General features: G+C 41.9%; 1 protein-coding gene across 1 annotated transcript in view; it reads left to right on the top strand.

Moving 5' to 3' along the window:
* Positions 1-49: 49 nt before the first annotated feature.
* Positions 50-18,678, top strand: part of KCNK13 (potassium two pore domain channel subfamily K member 13) — a 65,578-nt gene continuing 46,949 nt past the window's right edge. The window contains exon 1 of the mRNA XM_026079717.1: positions 50-386. Coding sequence (XP_025935502.1) covers positions 50-386 — 337 coding nt within the window. The remainder of the gene's footprint in view (positions 387-18,678) is intronic.

Genomic DNA, 18,678 nt, shown 5'->3' with positions numbered 1-18,678 from the left:
GGGCCCCGACGTAGCGGCGCTGCGCGGCGGCCCGGCGCGGCGGCGGAGGATGGCGCGCCGCGGCGGCTGCTGCTCCGGCGCGGGTCACCTGAACGCGGACAACGCGCGGTTCCTCCTGCTGGCGGTGCTGATCGTGCTGTACATGCTGTGCGGCGCCGCCGTCTTCTCGGCCATCGAGCTGCCCTCGGAGCGGGCGGCCAAGGCGCGCTGGGCGCAGCGGCTGGAGGGCTTCGCCCGCCGCCACAACCTGAGCCGCGCCGAGCTGCGCCGCTTCCTGCGCGCCTACGAGGAGGCCAGCGTGGCCGGCATCCGCGTCGACGACGTCCGCCCCCGCTGGGACTTCACCGGCGCTTTCTACTTCGTGGGCACCGTGGTGTCAACTATAGGTGAGCGCCGACGCCGGGCGCCGGGGCACCCCGGGACCGGCCGCGGCCGCGGGGAGCGAGCGCCGGCCCCCTGCGCGCCCGGTGCGGGCGGCTTTCGGCGGGCTCCTGGCGGCGCCGAAGTTGCTCCTTGTCCTCGCTTCTCCTTCCTTTTTTTTTTTTTYTTTCTCCTGTCTAAAAGGTGCAGCCGCGGGAAACACCTCATTCGTAAAAAAGTGCTTTTCTGTTAAGCGCCTCGGATATAGCGAGCTGTAAAATCCCGCTGCAGGCAGCCCTGCTCCCCGCCTTTTTTCTGGGCATTACAGCCAGCGGGGGAAGGGAGGCGAGCAGCTCTGCTTTTCCTCCCGAGTTTCACTTGTCTGCACAGAGGAACATAGCCGCGGTACGTGGCGGCACACTCGGGGATACCAGTCACACCCAGACGAAAGCTTTTTAACGAGCACTTCTGTGTTTTTAAATTCTGTAAACTCTTATCAGAGCAAAAGGTAGATCTGGACTGAGGTAGGTTTCATAGGCTGTGAGTTCGGAAGAGAGCTTTCCGATGATCTAATCTGATCTTGTCATAACAGGGGTCATAAAACGATTTTTGTCGTGTCCAGCTGCAAAATATAGTATCTGGAATTGACTTTAACAGGTGGGATTTCAGGCCGCTCAGCTTTTGGTTGGTCCTGGCTTTCTCCGGCAGAATCAACAAGTCGGTGTGTATTGCATGTTCCGTTTGTGAATAAACCAAGTTTGTTCAGGTTGGAGGAGCCTTCAGGGGAAGGTGATACTGAATAGCAATTCTGGAGGAGCAGAGGAGAGTACGTTAAGATGAGAAGGGACGGCACCAGGAACTGACATAAGTACCCCAGGGAGCCTGTGGGTGTCAACAGAAGCTGCTTTCAGGTTGCTGCCCRCAGCTAAAAGCCCTGAAGAAACTGAGCTTGCTTTAGTTAAACACAGACAGTCTCGGATGCGTTTACTCCTGTGACAAATGGGGACACTAAATCTTTATAATGGTATCTCCAACTCAAGTCAGTTTATTCTGCATGTGTTGAGATACGCTGTGGAATGGCTACTTTAATAATTAACAGCGATTCTTCAAGAAATCTCCATTAACACTTTCTCCCCGAACAGCAGTTTTGAGAAGTCTTGCTTTATGTTGGGCACTTGAGACTTTGTGTTGTCCTGCTGTTTGAGGATATTTGACGCTTTCAGATGGTTCTGCTGAATCTTTTCCTGATACTGAGTTTCTTTGGTTTTAAGATTGATTTTTGTTGTGCAAGGTGTAATCAGGCTGGTTTTGGTATACCTCAGAGCATCAAGGTTTGGGTGCTTTGCGTCCTTAGACCTCAAGTCTGTAAGACTGAAGAGCTATGTTTAAATGTTCTGCTTAACTGGTACTTTAACTTATAACGTTGTTAAGCCTATTTTCGAGAACTGCTATAGTTTGCTGACTGTTGTAATATCTTCTTTAAGGTGTATGTTTCTTGCATGATCAGAATACTGTGTTGATCCTAACCTTCCCTACTGCCATAAAGTCATAGAAAACAGAGCTGGGAAAAGAGTGCAAAAGTTTCCTTCGTCCATTTGTGTTGCAAGATAAAATCAATTATATGCAATTTTTTGTGATAGATGTTTCAAACCTGCACTGTGGGAGATTCCACAGATTTCACAAGGAATCCTGTCTAGTGCCTTATTATCCTCACCAGAAAAAGAGGTTTTCCTGATGTCTACCTTACTGCAATTTAATCACTTTCATTATTTTTGTCTTATCATCCTTCAGGCGCAGAGAATAGTGGCTTTGTAACAGCCTCCTAGGTATTCAAAGACTATTATCATGTGTGCCTTCAGTCTTCTTTCAGTTCAAAAAGCCTCATTATTGTAACCCTCCTTTGCGGCATTAAAGTCACCCTTTACATGTAATAACTACTGCCAGAAGTTCTCAATGTTAATATTTATTTTATCTTATTCAAATGAGGTTGTTAAGGGAGAAGAGCAATTACATTATTAGCTGAAATTGCTTGCAAGCACAAACATCCACTCATCCGCTCACACTTGCTGGTAATTTGTCTGGTCTACCGATTTCTGTTGCCTGTAGTTGCTCCGCCAATGTTTCTGTAGAGAACATCTTGAGACCCTTTCCTCCTTCAGCTATGGATGGCTGCAGCCTCTGCAGGTTGACGTCCTTTGCCCTCGAGTGGCAGCGCTCTTCCTTAGTCTTATCAGTGGTGTTGCTTTCTCAGTTTCTCAGTCTCTTTGCTGTTACGTGAGACCGACTGTGTGTTTCAGCTCTTTCTCTTAGTCAGTGTTGAGGGTCGGACTGTGCGGGTGCCCACGAGGTTATTGCTGCCTGGCTGGACCTCGAGGCTGGAGCTGTTCCCTGCCGTGCAGGAGCTCTCCCCCGCGCTCTGCAAGCACACACTCGCTCTCATTGACCATAATGTGGTCCTGGTGACAGGTCATGTTTTACACCTCTCCGATCCATCGTTTTGCTATCTTCTGGGCCCTCTCTGGATTGGTCCACATCTTTTTCATGCCCCAGTGCAGCGCTCCAAAATTAATGTATTGCTCTAGCTGCAACCTTACTGTTCAGAGGAAAGTGGAAGGATTGTTACGTGTGTTTTCCAGTCTATACTTCTGATAGCTATATACATTTCTAGAGCTAAATAAAATTTGATATCTTCACTTACATGCATTTTTCCAGGAATACCCATTCTGCTTTTATCTCACATTGCTATTATCAGCTAACCTATCACACTCAGTACTAAGTGCTGGTGTAGAAGCTATTGATTTAGCAGGTGAATTATTGTACTAACAGGTCTCTGTTATTTCTCTTATAAACTTTATATAGTGTTACGTTGTTCACTTTTCCATAGAACAAATTGTTTTGCTACTCAAGTAAATGTATTTCTTCTGTAATAAATAAGGCAAACCTGGCCACTTTGATGTACTGCTAAAGCATCACTGAAGCATTATCTGTAGCATCAGCTGCCTACCTGTGCTTTAGCTAAGAAGAAATATTATCATGTATTTTTGGCTTGGAGAGGAAAGAAGACAGTTTTACAATATCTAAGGGAATAATACTGTCTTTTTAATTAAGATTCACATAAAATGTTTGTCACTGATATCAGAGCATCATATGAGTGCATTGAGTCAAGAGGTTGAACTAAATATAACAAACCTCTTTTCATTTGTCAAGCAAATACAAAACAGAGCCTAACTAATACAAAATAAATAATTTGTCTTTTTTTAGTTTAATAATTTAGAGTTTGTTCCATAACAGGATCCATAAAAGGATTCATATCACTGCTCAGCCTGTAACTCCTAATTTTGATGTGTCTTTTACTTAGTGTGACCCAGTGTTAAGGTTACCCATACAATGCATGGAAACACTGGAAATGTAAGAAGGTAGCCACAAATACCTGTCCATTTGGGAGGCTACCTAACCGAGCCAGGAGGCAATCTCTTTGCACAGAGTAATAAAAAATTCTGTAGGCCAGAAAGTAAAACAAAATTTAGGTCTCAGTTCACACTTCAATGAATATTTATGCCTTTTATACAAAGTGGTATAGTGTTTGGTAGGCCACAGGTGCTTGGCAGTGTTAGGTTATAAGGTCGCAGTCATCAGCAGGTGCTCCGATATCTATGGGCCTCCCTGGTACCTTTGGGCGATGGCGCCTCTGAGATTTAGGCAGCAGCTGCCCAGGTGCCCTGGATCCGCACGCTGGATTCGTGATAGACACCTGAGCACTGCAATTCCAGTTGAAGTAGGTGGACGATACTATCCTTGAGCAAGGCAGAGGGTCGGCATACATATTTGCAGTGTCTCGATCCTCCTCTGCCCTTTGCAGCCATTGGAAAAAAACAGTTCCTGACTTCAGCTGCATCAAATGGAGAAATTGCTTATGTACAGCTCAGTTTCTCTTTGAGTAATATCGCTTGGCAAAATCTAAAGGACTGTGTTCCTACAAATACGCACACACACAAACAAAATGCCCATCCCAGCCAGTATCTTAATCTTGATTACAAGGTGTTATTGTAACTGTAAATGAAATAAAAATGTATCTTGTCATAAAGGCATAGCCTGAAGGAAGTAACTCATCGGACTGATGTATTGCCTGAGATGGCTGCCCTTTTCCCAGAATCGCAGCATGGTCAGGCCCGGAAAGGACCTCTGGAGAGCATCTAGTGCAACCCCCGGCCCACGCAGGGTCAGCTAGAGCAGCTTGCTCAGGGCTGTGTCCAGTCAGGTTTTGAATGTCTCCAAGGATGGAGACATTCCTCCCCAGGCACCTGCTCCAGTGTTTGACCACCCTCACAGTAAAAAAGTTTTTCTTCTTATGTTTAAACGGAATTTTCTATATTGCAATTTGTGCCCATTGCCTCTTGTCTTTTCTGTGTGAACTGTTTATGAGCAGGAGGAAATTATACCACTTGCATAAAATGAGGTTACATTTTCTGGAGAAATCTTCAAAATTTGCATCCTTCCCCTCTGCAAGCAGCTGCAGCAGGTTGTTCTGGAGGTGTAAAGTCTTGGTGCAAGGTGAGAAAAGATTTTTGTGCACCACATACATTACCTGAGGCTCCAGGAGGTAACGTTTCCGGGAAGGGGGCGCTTTTGAAGTAGAGAGCCACCAGCAACAACACAGCGTATTGTAAAAAGGGGTCACGGCATCTTCTTTAAGCAGCTGCAGAGAGAAATGTCGTCGTTCACATAGAGTGAGGCAGAGACGGGTCCATGATGCAGCAGCCTGTCGCAGTGYGAAGGAGGGGGTGCGGGTGAATGTCGGGGGAGTGCTGGTTTTCTCATTTTCACTTACCTGCAGTACCTGCTGCTGAGTGGAGTTGCTGCACTGCAAAAAAAAAAGAAGAGGGGGGTTGGAGGGAATACTGCCCAGCAAAGCAGTAAGGTCGTTAAAGAACATTAGGAACCAGAGAGTTGGGCTACTGTGCTGCAGCCTGCCAATCACCCTGTCTTTGCCATACCCAGAACGCGCGGAGGGTGGCACCTGCGCTGACTGCTCCCTCTGGCGCTGGCGGCTAAACTCCTGAGGATGCACCGATGCACCCTTAGCTGCCCATACCTGATCTGCCTGCCTAACCTGTCCAGACTTGCGCAACACAAAGCGCATTGTTCTCCAAGCTAGTTTTTTTCTTCTTTGAATATTGCTTAGACTGCAGACAGTCCTAATAATTCAAAATAGGGCCTTCTTTAGCCATTGAGTTATAACCAAGGCTCAGTAATCCCAGGTGGGATGATGAACTAAGCTCACAGGAGCTATCTTTTTTTTTTTTTTAATAGATTCTTTCAGTTTCTGAATTTTTCTGATCTTAGATTCTGGAGTACTCTTTTCTTCTTGGTGAGCTGCCCCTTCAAGAGAAGTTGTGCGTTTGCAGGAAGTGTGTCCTTCTATTTAGAGGAAACCAAAGGAAGTCAGTGTTTTTAGTGTTGCTCCTATCTCTGCTCCTCATTCATTAATAAAGCATGAACATCATCTCTCTGCTTCACTTTATCCAGCCTAGAAAAGAGAATAAAACTATTCTTTGACTCTGAGAGAGGCTAAGCTTATTTTTATGCACATAAACTGTGTTGTGGTTCTTGTTCCTGAATGACAGGTGCTTCATCATGAACTTTGGAAGGCATCATCAGACTTTGAATCCTGTCCTGAATGAAACCCCCTATATATTTTCTTTTAAAGAATTCAGTTGGGTTTGCTCTTTTCCTCAAAAATGGTGGTATGTAGCTGTTAGATAACAGCTTAGTGATTAAAGCTCTGACACAAGAAGTGAAGTTTGGGTTTCAGTTCCCTGCTTTGTCAGTGTCTTTTGCATTCTGGCTATTCTCGACGAGGGCATGGTCCACATGCCTTTCAGCTGTATTTAATGAAGGGTAATTTTCAGCTGCCTAGATCTTTTACTGATTTGAAGATACTTTTCACCAAGGCTCCTCTTGGCTATGGAGATATTCCTGTGCCTAACTTCTCCCACGTACTGTGGAGAGTCTTCCATGTGGAAGACTCCCATGTACTGTATAGGACCAGAGCACATAGGAGGCTTCATTACACTCCTGCAACCACAGCACTGGTGTGCGAGTGTCTAAGACACTAAGTGTCTAAGTCCTTCACTGGATCTAAAGTGCTTTTTGTCATCTTGCCATATTCATCAGCAGAAGCCCAACAAATTGCGCCAGGCTGTTCAGATTCTCTTTCAGTTAAAAAATTAGAAATTCAAGTTTTAGGTCCAACAGGCTCTGATAAAGGGTAGCATATTGACGGTTTCCCTGCTTTCTTCTAATGTAGAGTGGCCTGAAGGACAGGAATACCCAAAATATCAGTGTAGGTCATGACTGCTTGAGTTATTGTGACACCCCCTCTCTCATTCCTTCCGAATCTACAACATCCTGCATCCTGTGACTTGACAAGCACATTGCACTTGTACCCTGAAAAAGTGGAAGATAGGTTGATGAATATCAGGTCTGATTGCTCCTTTCCTTGTGGCATACTTTACAAATTATAATTAGTTTTCATGATAATGAAGTATGGTAGATATTTGAAGATCTCATACTTTCAGTGCAGAAAACCAGGAATTCTGATTACTGGAAATAGTATAAAAGAAAGGGCTTCGTAAAAACGTCATTGCAGTAATTAGCAGTGTATCAATAACTGTATGGTGATAATTTAGAAGTGAAAAGTGGGTCTGGCTAAGCAAATAAAATTGAGCAAGGAGCTGAAATTGAGAAGGGAACATTTTGCTCAGGAAATATTTTACATATACACAAGAAACAAAAATGCAAAAAAACTTGCACTGATTGCTTTGGAGGCTGTTTTTTTCAGAAGCTATGGAGACAAATCTGTTGGCCTTTACTGTGTAAATAGAGCAGAACATTTTTTTTCAAATAATGTAGCAGTTCAATTTAGAGGACTACAAAGAGGATTTTAATTAAAGGTAAAAAATATCTTGCTCAATAGATGTCTTAAAAACTGAGCTGCAAAAGAAAGAGGAACAACACGGCTTGCTCAGTGCCAACAAAAGGAAACAGATAGCAGCCAGAAAACATGAAATTAGAAGCAGTGAAAAACAAGGAGGTTTATTTGACACGCAGGCAACTGGCAGAGAGAAAAAGGGAAGAATCATTCCTCTTTCATTTTGATACTTTCCGAGGAGAAAGTTTTTTCTAGCATATAAAAAAATAGTGACAGTGCCTAGCCTTTTTCTTTTATTAGTTATAGGTAATCCTTAAAAATGGATTCTAATTGATAGTCCTGGGGGCCTAGGAGACCTGCAGCCTCCAAGAATGACTGTGGGACTGATCCCCTTCCACTGGGCTTGGAAGGGGGTTCGAGAAAGGCATCTCCAGCGCAAAATGCGCTTCCCATTCCCATCCGTCCTCTCTCTCTCTCCGTTCGGTGTTGCCAATAAGAGCACTTAGGCTGAACCGTTGGGGACGCTGCAGGTAGACTAATGCTATTTACTTGCTCTACAGAGGCTAGAGAGGAGTCATCAACTCAGTTAACTTTTAGTTACTACCAGCCCAGGACTGCATCTAGTAGTAAAACTAGAATATTGCCAATGTTTGAAGGACTAATTTGCCCAACTAAGTGAACAGCTCACTACATCTCTTACTGAAAGGCTTCCGTAATATATGAGAGATTTGCATAAAGCAAAGATGTAGAGAAAAAGGTGAGAAGGAAAACATCTGTCAGTTATAATGACAGACTGACCACCAGTCTCTGCTATATGCAGAACAAAGCAGAACTTTTCAAGCAGAGTAAACCATGTAATAGAGATGAAATGGGAAATTAAATCAAACTGGAAATCCTTTTTTGTGCCATTTACAAGGAAGATCTCAAAAAATACAGGAATGGTAGCCTGGCCTTTTCTCTCTTGGGCTCTGGTTAAAGCGTAAGGTTAAACCTCATGGTTGTAACCCACAAGTTTTGGGGAAAAGTCAGGTCAGTTCTCCTGGGTGAGTCTTATTACTTCAGTTAGTGCCAGAGTCTTCAAGTGTCCTTCAAGTCATCCAAATTTAAACAAGATATCTAAAATAGGTCAAATGAATCAACAGGTCCTGATGTGTTCATTTCTCTTCCCTGACTAGAAAAAACAGCTGAGGTGCCAAGTGCAAAAGCAGATATTTATACTTTTGGTGTTGAAAGTTAGGTGAAATAAATCCCACTCTAGCAATATGAACGTGGGCACCCAGGAAGTAGCAGAGCAAAATAATATGCCACTGCTGGAAACACTGAATATTACTTCTGCGCCACAGGCTCTCTGTCTCTTAAATGAGGTCAGTAAGTAGCTAAAAGCACTCTGAAATATGCAGAGGAAGTAATTTTATCATTTGCCCCCTCTCAGGAAGATTGGGATGAGGCTTTTTGTGAACAACTGGCAAGATCCTCCAGACCATAGGACTTGGTCATAATAGGAGATTTATCTACTTGCAGGTTTATGTGCTGGGAGATTAATAGAGCAGAGCACAAATTCTCTAACAAGCTTTCGAAACATTTAAGTAGCTAAAGAGGAAACCCATCTAGATTTGACTCCAGGCTAGTTGAAATGTAAATGTAGAAGGAAACTGCTGTGACCACAAAGTGGCAGAGTTCATTATCCTTTAGAGGAGAAGGAGGAAGAACAGAAAACCAGGGGGTTTCAAGAACACAACTTTTAATAAGCTCAGAGATTTGGAGTGTGCAATCTCATAGGAACCAAAACTAAAGAAAAAATGAGTTAAGGAGCGTGAGCAGTTTCTCAGGTTAAAGGTGCTAATGACGCAAGCTCAAGGGATCCAAGTGTAGAGGAAGGACAGGAATTACAATAGAAGACCAACATGACTGAGATTTAAGTTTGTTATTGAAGGAAGCATGTAGAATATGAGTAGAAGGTCAGATCAGTAAGACAAATAAAAGGAATAATATGCAAATACAGGGACAGAATAGAAAGTCCAGCTTTCAAAATGTGGTGCTGATGGCAAGCAATATCAAGGGTGACATGAAATCATTCATAAGTACAATACTGATCATAAAGGCAAAGCAAGATATTGGCCTGCTGCACAAAAAAGAGCAAGAGCTCTCAACAGACTTCAGGAAGTTGAAATGTTTCATGTCTTTTTCTGCATCAGTCTACTAAAAAGTCAACTCTGAACGGAGGCATGGTACGGTTAACACTTATGATGAAGAGAAAGTAAAAGAATGGGTTGGAATACTTAAGTATATCAGATGTTTTCAAATCATTTGAGACAGCTCAGCTTTATCCTAGAATATTCGAAGAAATGACTAAAGCAATAAAGAACCCTTTGGGAACTCACATTAGAGGCTGCAAATCTGGACAACTTGTAATGGCAAACATTTTGCTGGTCTTTAAAAAGGGGATAATGATGGGAAGGAATTATAATAGGAAATTATAGCCCTTAAGGCTAATAAGGTTAACCTTAATTCACTAAAAAATATGTGAATGGATAATCATATCTTTACAAACTATTTGTAAACATCAAAATAGAAACAAGGAGACAAGTAATGAGCAGCATGAAATTTCCAAAAGTCAGCCTTGTCAAATCAGTCTATTTTGTTCTATGATAAGGTAAAGAGCCCTGTAGATAAGAAAGGAGCAATTGATATTGGATGTCTTGACTTTAGCATGACTTTTGACATTGTCTCACATTTTATAAGCAACCTGAAGAAATGTGGTCTTGAAAATAACTATGGAATCGGTTGGAAATTGTACTCCTTGAATAGTTATCAATGGTCAGTGTCGAAATAGAAGGATGTAGCAAATGGGGTTCTACAGGAGTCTGCCTTTGGGTTTGTTCTTTTTTTTTAAGAAAAAAAGAAAAAAAGGAAACATTTCACTGAAATTTATAAAGAAGATTATAGCCCAAGTGTAATATTTCCACTATATTCAGTACTGAGAAGCATTATCTGGAATGCAGTGTTCAGGTTTGGACTGCTGCACTTCTAAAAATAGGGACTATAAGGAAGTAAATGTATGATCAGACATCTAGAAAACATAAATTATGCAAAAATTGGAAGAAATCAAGGAACCTGCATAGTTGGTAGAAAGGAATAGTGAGGAAGAACATAATATATGAAAATCTAATGCAAGAAGATGTTATTACTGTATTCTCTAAGTGCATGGCAGATAGAAGGGAAGTTAATGGGCTTCAACTGTAACAAAGAAGATTCAGGTTATACATTGGAGAAGTTTCCTAACACTAAGTAAAGTGAAGCAGTTGTATAATAGCCTCCCTTGGGATGCCATAGAGACTCCACCATCACAGGCTGTTAAAAACAGGTTAACCAGACTCTCTCAAGAATGACTTTGGAATCTTTAATTCTGTCATTGTCGCTGGTGAGGTGATCTTTTTATGCCTTCTACAGAGCTATTTGTCTCTGGTTGTATGGTAATATATATTTGTTATCCCTGTTATCTTCCAAAAATGAAGGTTGGGTGTTCACCACAGCACATATAGTATTTTGTTCTGTGGAAATTTTCACTTGTATTTTTAGAATGCAGATAAGGCATTTTGTCACAAGCTTACAGGGAACTCACAGGTTATTTAAAATTTTGTTTTAAACTTTCAGGAAATCAAAGCAACATTTTAATATTAGAATGAAGCAGTCTTTGACATGTGCAATTATGCTATCTTGCTAAGTGTACGTCTCAAATTAAATAAACTTTAAAACAACCTAAAAATAGAATTGATCATGCACTGAGAGGCATTTAATTAGAGCAGTGAAACCAGATAAAACAATATCTTTACTGCTGCTAGAATGGAAAAACCTGGATAGAAAAAGATTAATCAAAAACACAACTTAAAATAAACAGATCTTTACTTTGAAGAACTTGCTCCTGTAAGTACTAAGTACTTTGCTGGAAGTCTCTATTTTGGCAGCTGTTACTTATTTTGCCTCCTTCTCCTCATGTTACATATACTAGTAGGATGTAGAGACGAAGAGTGGGAGGAAAGTACTGTTATTCTTATTCAACAGATGAAGAATTAAGGCAGTGAAATTCCATTTTATCTGAGCAGTGGATATGCTCCATTGTGCCCTTCAGGGTCTTAGTCTCCCACTTGATCAGAAGAGGGAACATGATGGAATAACCCATAGTTCACTTCTGGTCTGTTCACTTTGAGGCTTTTCCTTCAGACAGCCAGGCATGGTGGAAATATGCAGAGGAAGGAGGGCTGGAGATGCCCAGGTCTTGCCTGCATGTGGTGGTGACACATGGCCGAGGTCACCCTTGAGAGACCTCACCCATCAGACACCCACAGACAATAAATCTCAAATATTTGAAAGTGTTGGAAGGCTTAAAGGATTTGGGTGGCCACATCCTTTATTCAGAAGTGATTTAACACAATTGCACTTTCTAAAAGTCAGTATACCTAACTCCCAAGCCAAGGCATTTCTGCACAGCCACTGCTGAAGATGGGACGTACGTAGCCTTTCCAATGGCTTGCAGCAGTGAGCTTGGTAGGAAGTCTGTCTGTCCAAGGGGAGTGTTGTGAGTTCACTAGGTGAGTAAGCACCCAAAAATGCTCCTGCTTTAACATGCTATACCTATGCTCTGTTGGTAGATCTGGGCTGTTTCATTTGAACGAGCGTGGGTGACTTTAGTCATTCTAATGGATCTACCCATGAGCAATGTAATACATACACCATTTAAGTGATGAGCTTTGGGTTAACATTATATTTCACCTATGTGGCTTATTTGGTTGGTTTTTAGATTACCTTTTGTATAAGTATTAAACAGAAAAAACATCTGGAGCAGCGAAAATGATATCCTCTTCAAATGATGCAAAATGTAAGGGACGGTTGCCCTAAGTATGGCCTGCTTCTGGCCCTACATGAATTTGTAACTGCAGGTTAGAGCTAGAGGTTTTAAATATTTATAGTTTGCTTCTGGCTCTCTCTGGGTAGACCCTCCGCTCTCCCGTCTGTTCGCCATGTGCAAAGATCTTTTCCGTGCTAGAAAGGCTCCTTCCTGCCTTTCCCGGGCAGTCGCACTGGCTCAGGTGGTGCAGGGAGCCATGGGTGTCCTTCACTGCTGTAGGCACGATGGGGTAGCTAAGAAGAGCAAGGAAAGCCTTGCCTCGCTGTGCCATCTAGTCCACGGGTTCGACTCTGGCGGGATGCCCCCTGAAAGACCGGAGGCTTTGGCTCTCCGCACTTTCTGATCTAACGGTGATTAACTTGCTCACTATATGGTGACCTGAAAAATAGATATCCGAGCAAGCACTACTTCTGCCTAATACTTAATTGTAAGGCATCTGTAATGTTCCAAGCTGGAAGCATCCTGAGGAGCATGCTGCAAGCTGTGCTGGGGATTAATGCCACATATTAGAGCATGCTGCAAATGAGGGCTTTCTTTCTGGAGCTGGTGACACATGTGGTACCAAGTTTTCCTATTTCCTGGAGGGAAAATTACTTTTTTAATTGAAAGCAAAAGCCTAATCAGAGCTGAGAACATTAGACATGCCATGAAGTGGGATGAGTTGGATGGAGAAAAGAAAAACACTAATTTAGACAGATTGTATGCTGGTTATTGGAGTAGTTTTAATTTGTGCAGTGGATCAGTGCTAGGAGGAAAGAGGGTCCAGGTATCTGAAATAGAGTGTTCCAAAAAAATAGGAGAGAGACTCTCCCRGCTTAAAGTAAGTGATTAAAAACAAATCAGTTCAAATAATTATTTATATTATAGCTATTACATTAATATAAAATAATTATTTTAATTTGGATTGAATGCACTTGTGTAAAAAGAATAAGAAAGTTGTGCTATTGCGAGTTCATAAATCATAAATGCTGCAGGAGGAAGGGTTGCAAATTCAAATTGCAATATTATCTTACTGTCTTAACTGAATTTTACAACAGTTTAGTCAAGATGTACTGAAAATAAAGATTTTGGTGAAAGTTTATCTTTTCTCATATGAATAGTACAGCTTAGTACAGAGTAATTACTTCTGCACTTTAAGTGAAGCATTTGTTCAGATGATTGAGGCGTGAGCAGTTACTATATTATGTTAAAGCTTTTTAGAGCAGTATAAAATATTTTCACTTCAGAACAAAATTGTTTCAGTGTTAAAACTGAAAAAAATCCTTTCATATAGTAGCAGTATTCTTGGAACTATTATTACATTATTTTAGATTGCCAGGAACATATTTAGGGTTGTAAGGATGGGATTTTTACAGCATTCAGGAGGCTGAGGTGTTCCACTGTTTCACCCTGCCATCCCTGATGGCAGAACATAGCTGGTGGAAGCGTTTCAGTTTTCTTGGTTTGTGAAAATTCAATATATCAGAAGGTAGTGTTGATTGCAAATATAGCCCAGGCTTCTTGTATACAAATTTTGAGTTTGAAGTAGTTTTGTTCTCACAGTAAGAATGTTAATTAGACCCTATATTTGTTTCTATTCACACAGAAGAAATTATAAGCATTTTCAGTGTGACACTTCTTAGTAGAAAGCTGTCCTGTTTAAAATCTGTTAGTCTTCAGTTCAGTCATTAGAAAACTCAGAAGTGGAAAGTACTTATTGTGTCAGTTTAAGACTGCAACATTGTAAAAAAGCGAAGTAGCAGCAAGAGGTGGTAAAATGTTGAATTTAAATGTAATAAAGATATAAACTAAAAAAAGGTTTTCTATTTTAAGCATACATTTGCATTCATTTTGCACTTTTTTTTTGCCTACAGTAATTACTCAGAACTTCACAGCAAGAGCCGTGCAGCCTTCCTGCGAAACAGAATATTCCTTGTATACATCTGCACCCCCGTGATCCTGTTACCTGTCAGCAGTGTGTGTACAGCCTGTGACACACACCTGAGCTTTGCTGATTCTCTCTAATAGAGGAAAGCACCTATCAAACAGGCATGAAATTGAATTTCTCTTTCTTGAGCACACACATGCAGTTACTTATAGTTGAGCTCAAAAATCCTCTTCTAAACATGTCTTTTAAAGCCAATTAGAGCAAAGCAGTCATGCTCCATGAATTGCCTTGAAAATAAGGAAACGTTGCAGTTCAATTAGAAGCAAAAACTGATTTTTTTTCCTGAAGATCTTTCTATAAAAATATAAATGTGATAGTGCTGTTAGTGTAGAACTTTGTCTTTAAATGCAACTTTTCTTTTATATTGCAAATGTAATTACATTTTTTGATTCCTTCCACTTTTTTGTTCCTTTTGCATTCCTCCTACATCACATTCCTTTTCCATTCTTTATACACTATGCAGTGGTACTGTGGTGCTGTTTATTGTCAGAAAAATGTTCTGTAATGGCCAGTTTCTCTCTTTTTAGAAGTAAGAGTTACTTTTGTTGCACATGCTGTCCTTTCTCCTGTCATTGTTTATGCATAATGCTGTAAATAGGAATTTTTGTCTGCCCAAAATGCCAGAGCCTCCATTGTCCATCTCAGGCTTCAATATTTCTAATTTATAGACTAAGTAGGTACAAGGCTGGTTTGTAGTTTAACGAGAAATCATTTTAGACCATCCAATGTCTTTCACTGAGCCATATTGGCTGTTCTTTCCTCTGAAATACTGTTTCACCACAGATTTAAACATAGTTGTGCTGCAAGAGGCATTGCCTTTCAGAGGAGCTGTAGACCAAGCCCCCATGTCATTAGACTTCTCCTGGCACTCTGTGTGAGTGTAAGATTTTAGCCTCTYCCATGTTTTGATTTGGGCACTTTCAGTACGTGTACTTAACAGGAATTGTCCTCACGTTTTCAAATGAATGCTGTATTCTGGCTGCTGTCTGATACCCAGCGGTTTTTTGTTTGCTATCACATTGCATCACAGCCTTGTCTCGTGACAACGCTGCTATAGTGCAGTGCAGGTAACAAGACACCAGTATAAAGTCTAAAAACATTTTGTTAAGAAATGTGTTTCAGAAGTTATTAGTATTACTAATATTGCAAACAAATACAGCATTTACTGTTAAGGGTCAAGTTTTGATCCCATTGAAGATGCTTTCAAGGTTCCCTAGAGTTGTTCCTTCCAACTTCTTTGTTTGGAATCCAAAAAAGCAGAAGAATAGGAGGTAGTATATAATAGTTTTGTCATAACTAGATATTAAATATTTTGTAATTTATGCAGTGAGAACTGGGTTATTGCTTTGCAAATTGTCCTTTCATAAAGGGAAATGCTCCTGTTTGCAATGTTTTTTCTCTGCCAGTCCCCTAGAAAGAATTATCTGTTCTTTAGAGAACTGATTCAGGAGGGTACTGGAGAGAGCAAATTACCAGGATGAGGTTTTATTGTGGAAACTTTGGAGCTGATTTCCCAATGTGTTTAAAGTTGAGCATGTAAATAATGGGGTGGGTGAGCTTGCAATCAGTTTAAAAGCCACATTTTATAGTGTACTTCTATGCAGATTTTAAAGTGCTGAGATCCTCAAATCAAAGACAGAATACTGTTTTTTGAAATAACATTTTATTTAGTCTACAAGTCTATGTCATATCTTGGAGAGGCTGTTACACTGAAGGGCAAATAATTTTCAGATTAATTTTTTATCTTACCAGAATTCAAGAAAGTAATTTCAATATGTTTTACACAAGCTGTTTGTAGAGCCTTCTAGCCCTAAAGAAAATATTGCCCTTACTCAAAATACACACAGACCAGGTCTGCTCAGTTTACTAGATGATTTTACAGTCATGTTTCCGAGCAGACGTGCACTTTATTCAATGGAAGCAAAATTGATTTTTAAAAACGTCAAACACTACTTATTGTTACTAGTTTATTTATTTGTACTTCCTAAAGCTCTTTCCTGTTAATTCTGGGGCTCATTCACCTACATGACCACATCAGAAAAGAAGACTGAAATCCTACTTGTAATCTGTGGCGGCTGTCTGTGCTCCAAGGAAGAGCTGCCGTCACCTGGGTGTCAACACTCTTTTTTTAGTGGGTGCATGGGCAGGGAGCAGGCAGAAAGGAGGAGGAGGTTGCCAGCAGAAATGGTGAAGGAAACTGCAGAGCAGAAGGGGCTCCCCAGTGGGAAGGCAAGTGTTTAGGGCTGGGATCACAGGGTTAGCGTCAGCTGCTGAGCTTCAGCAGCAGCACGGGTACTTGCTGCCCTCTGCTCAAGCTGGATTGATCCAGCTGCCTTTCAGTGGCACTGAGTATTACCTGTGCTAAATGCCTTTCCCCCTCATTTGCAGATATTCCAGATGTTATGAAGACACAGGTCTGGCTGGCAAAAGAGCATGTTTAACTTAGACACTTCCTTTTCCAGCAACAAAGTTATGCTCCAAAATCTTTTGGCTTGCATGTTCCCAGAGCCTTTCTTAGAGTGCCTGCTATAATGAGTCCTAAGACAGATTTTGCTCCATGTGCATGACAATTCCTGCATCACACTGGCGCTTGGTCCTGCATCGTTTCATTTCTTCATTAGAGACTTAGAGCTTGAGACTTTCTTGTTAAGTGGCAAATCTGTAGTTCCTGGAGGGGAAAGACCTTTAACATAATGAAAGGATCCGTTCATTAATTATGTCTATCCATTTATTTCATACATGGAAAGTCTGTTTTTCTTCACAAGGCTTCAGTGGAAAGTGTTTTAATCACTTAGAGCATTTGTAGAAAATGTAGTCACTTGGAGTAGGTACGGTTGGCTGTTTTTCTTACCTAAGGCAAAGGCTTAAAATTTGCATAATCTCATCCTAATCAAGAGCACAGGAGGTAAAACTTCCTGTATAGGTATGGGTAGGGATGGGACCAGTCATATGACCATTTTAAGGGTTTCATGAACAAGGAATTAACGTGAACCAGGAACCTAATTAGAGTACAAATAATCTCTCCCCTCTAAGCTTCTCTCTTTCTCAGCTGCAGCCTGGCAGTCCTGCTGAGGCCCTTCCCCAGGACTGTCCCAGCCTGGCAGGAACCTTCCTACATATTTAAAATGTTACGTGGATTTCTGCACAATCCTGGCTCCAGAGACCTAGGTCACAGAGCTATAGCTGCTCCGTGAGTGCTGCTGGCAGGACCTGCCTTAGAGACCCTGGGTGGCAAAAAATTTTCCTGCAGGAAAAGGGGAGACAGTGGCTGCTATTTGCATTGGTCTGAGACAGTGAGGTTGGTATTCAAGCAGTCACTGAAGTTGACTGAGGGAAGGGTAGAACAAGTGTGTTAAATGTCACTGATTTTTTCATCCTTTTTGGGCATCCTTTCTCAGAAAGTCTCTTGTGCAATCCTAGCTGGAAATCAAAAGTGCCTCAATCCAGTGGGACCCCCGGGGTGATCCTGCTGCAGCCTCCCCCGCTGCAGCCGCTCGGGAGAAAACTCCCTGGAGGTAGAGCAGTCCCTCTGGTCACCTGCGCTGAGCTGCCCCCTCTGTCCCCCACTAGAATAAATCAAGTGCTGGCCGGAATGAATAGCCTAAAACAGTATTTCTTCATCTATGTTTTTTTCTTAGAGCAATGCATTATATCAGCAGCACATCATTTTTTCCATGACAGAAGATGTTGCACAAGAAGGAAGTCATAGGGAGTAGCCCAAATCTAGCATGAAAATGAACAGATCAGAAGCATGCAAAAACATTAGCTCAGCTTCTGCTGTGTTTATTTGCTGCTAGAGCTGAGAGATACAACAGGCTCAAACCTAGAGTTGCCGTCCCCTCAGGTTAAAGGTGGAGCATCAGCAAGTGCTTGCAATCCTGACAAAATTACGGCAGCTCTTGACATCATGAGCAATAAAGAAAAACAATGGTGTGAAATTCATTTAAGTAGGAGTTTGAGGTGTCTTAGAGTTGCTAGAGAATCAGTGCCTGTTCARCATGGAGAAAAATCAGAACAAGAGCTATTTTGAACTCTGTGAGCACTTCAGAGCGCTTGCGCTAGCCTTGTTGCTAATGCGGGCGAGCGTCTGAGATGCAGCTGTCTGAGCTGAGGAGGCTGCGATGTTCAGAAGACTAGCTTTTGCCTCACTGTCCTATTGGAAAGATCGGGTAACTAAGCTGTAGGTCAAAACAGCTGTGGAAGAAAGGAATAAATGTGAAGGGATGTGAATTTACAGGAAAACTAAAAAGTCATCCACAGCAGGGGGAACTCAATCGTTTGGGCTGAAACATTAAAACCACATCAGTTATTTCCCTTTCATCTAAAACAGCATCTTGCTTCCAAACGCAGTCCCTTTTTCTCCCCCCGCATTTTGACTGTTGTCCTATCTGTGAACTGGAGCAGTGTCCAAGTCACGTAACTGGAAACTGCAGGCTCCTACTGTAGAGGCGGACACATGTGGCTGGGGGAAGGCAGGTGCTCCCAGCAAGGCAGCACGCAGAAACCCATGTCTACTCCTGGCTGCTGGGCAGGTGTCCTGTAGCCAGGAAGGGG

Source organism: Apteryx rowi, unplaced genomic scaffold (genome assembly GCF_003343035.1).
Source record: "Apteryx rowi isolate R43461 unplaced genomic scaffold, aptRow1 scaffold_5, whole genome shotgun sequence".
Taxonomy (NCBI): Eukaryota; Metazoa; Chordata; class Aves; order Apterygiformes; family Apterygidae; genus Apteryx; species Apteryx rowi.
The sequence above is the reverse complement of the archived record's forward strand: the minus strand, read 5'-3'. Positions and strand labels throughout refer to the sequence as shown.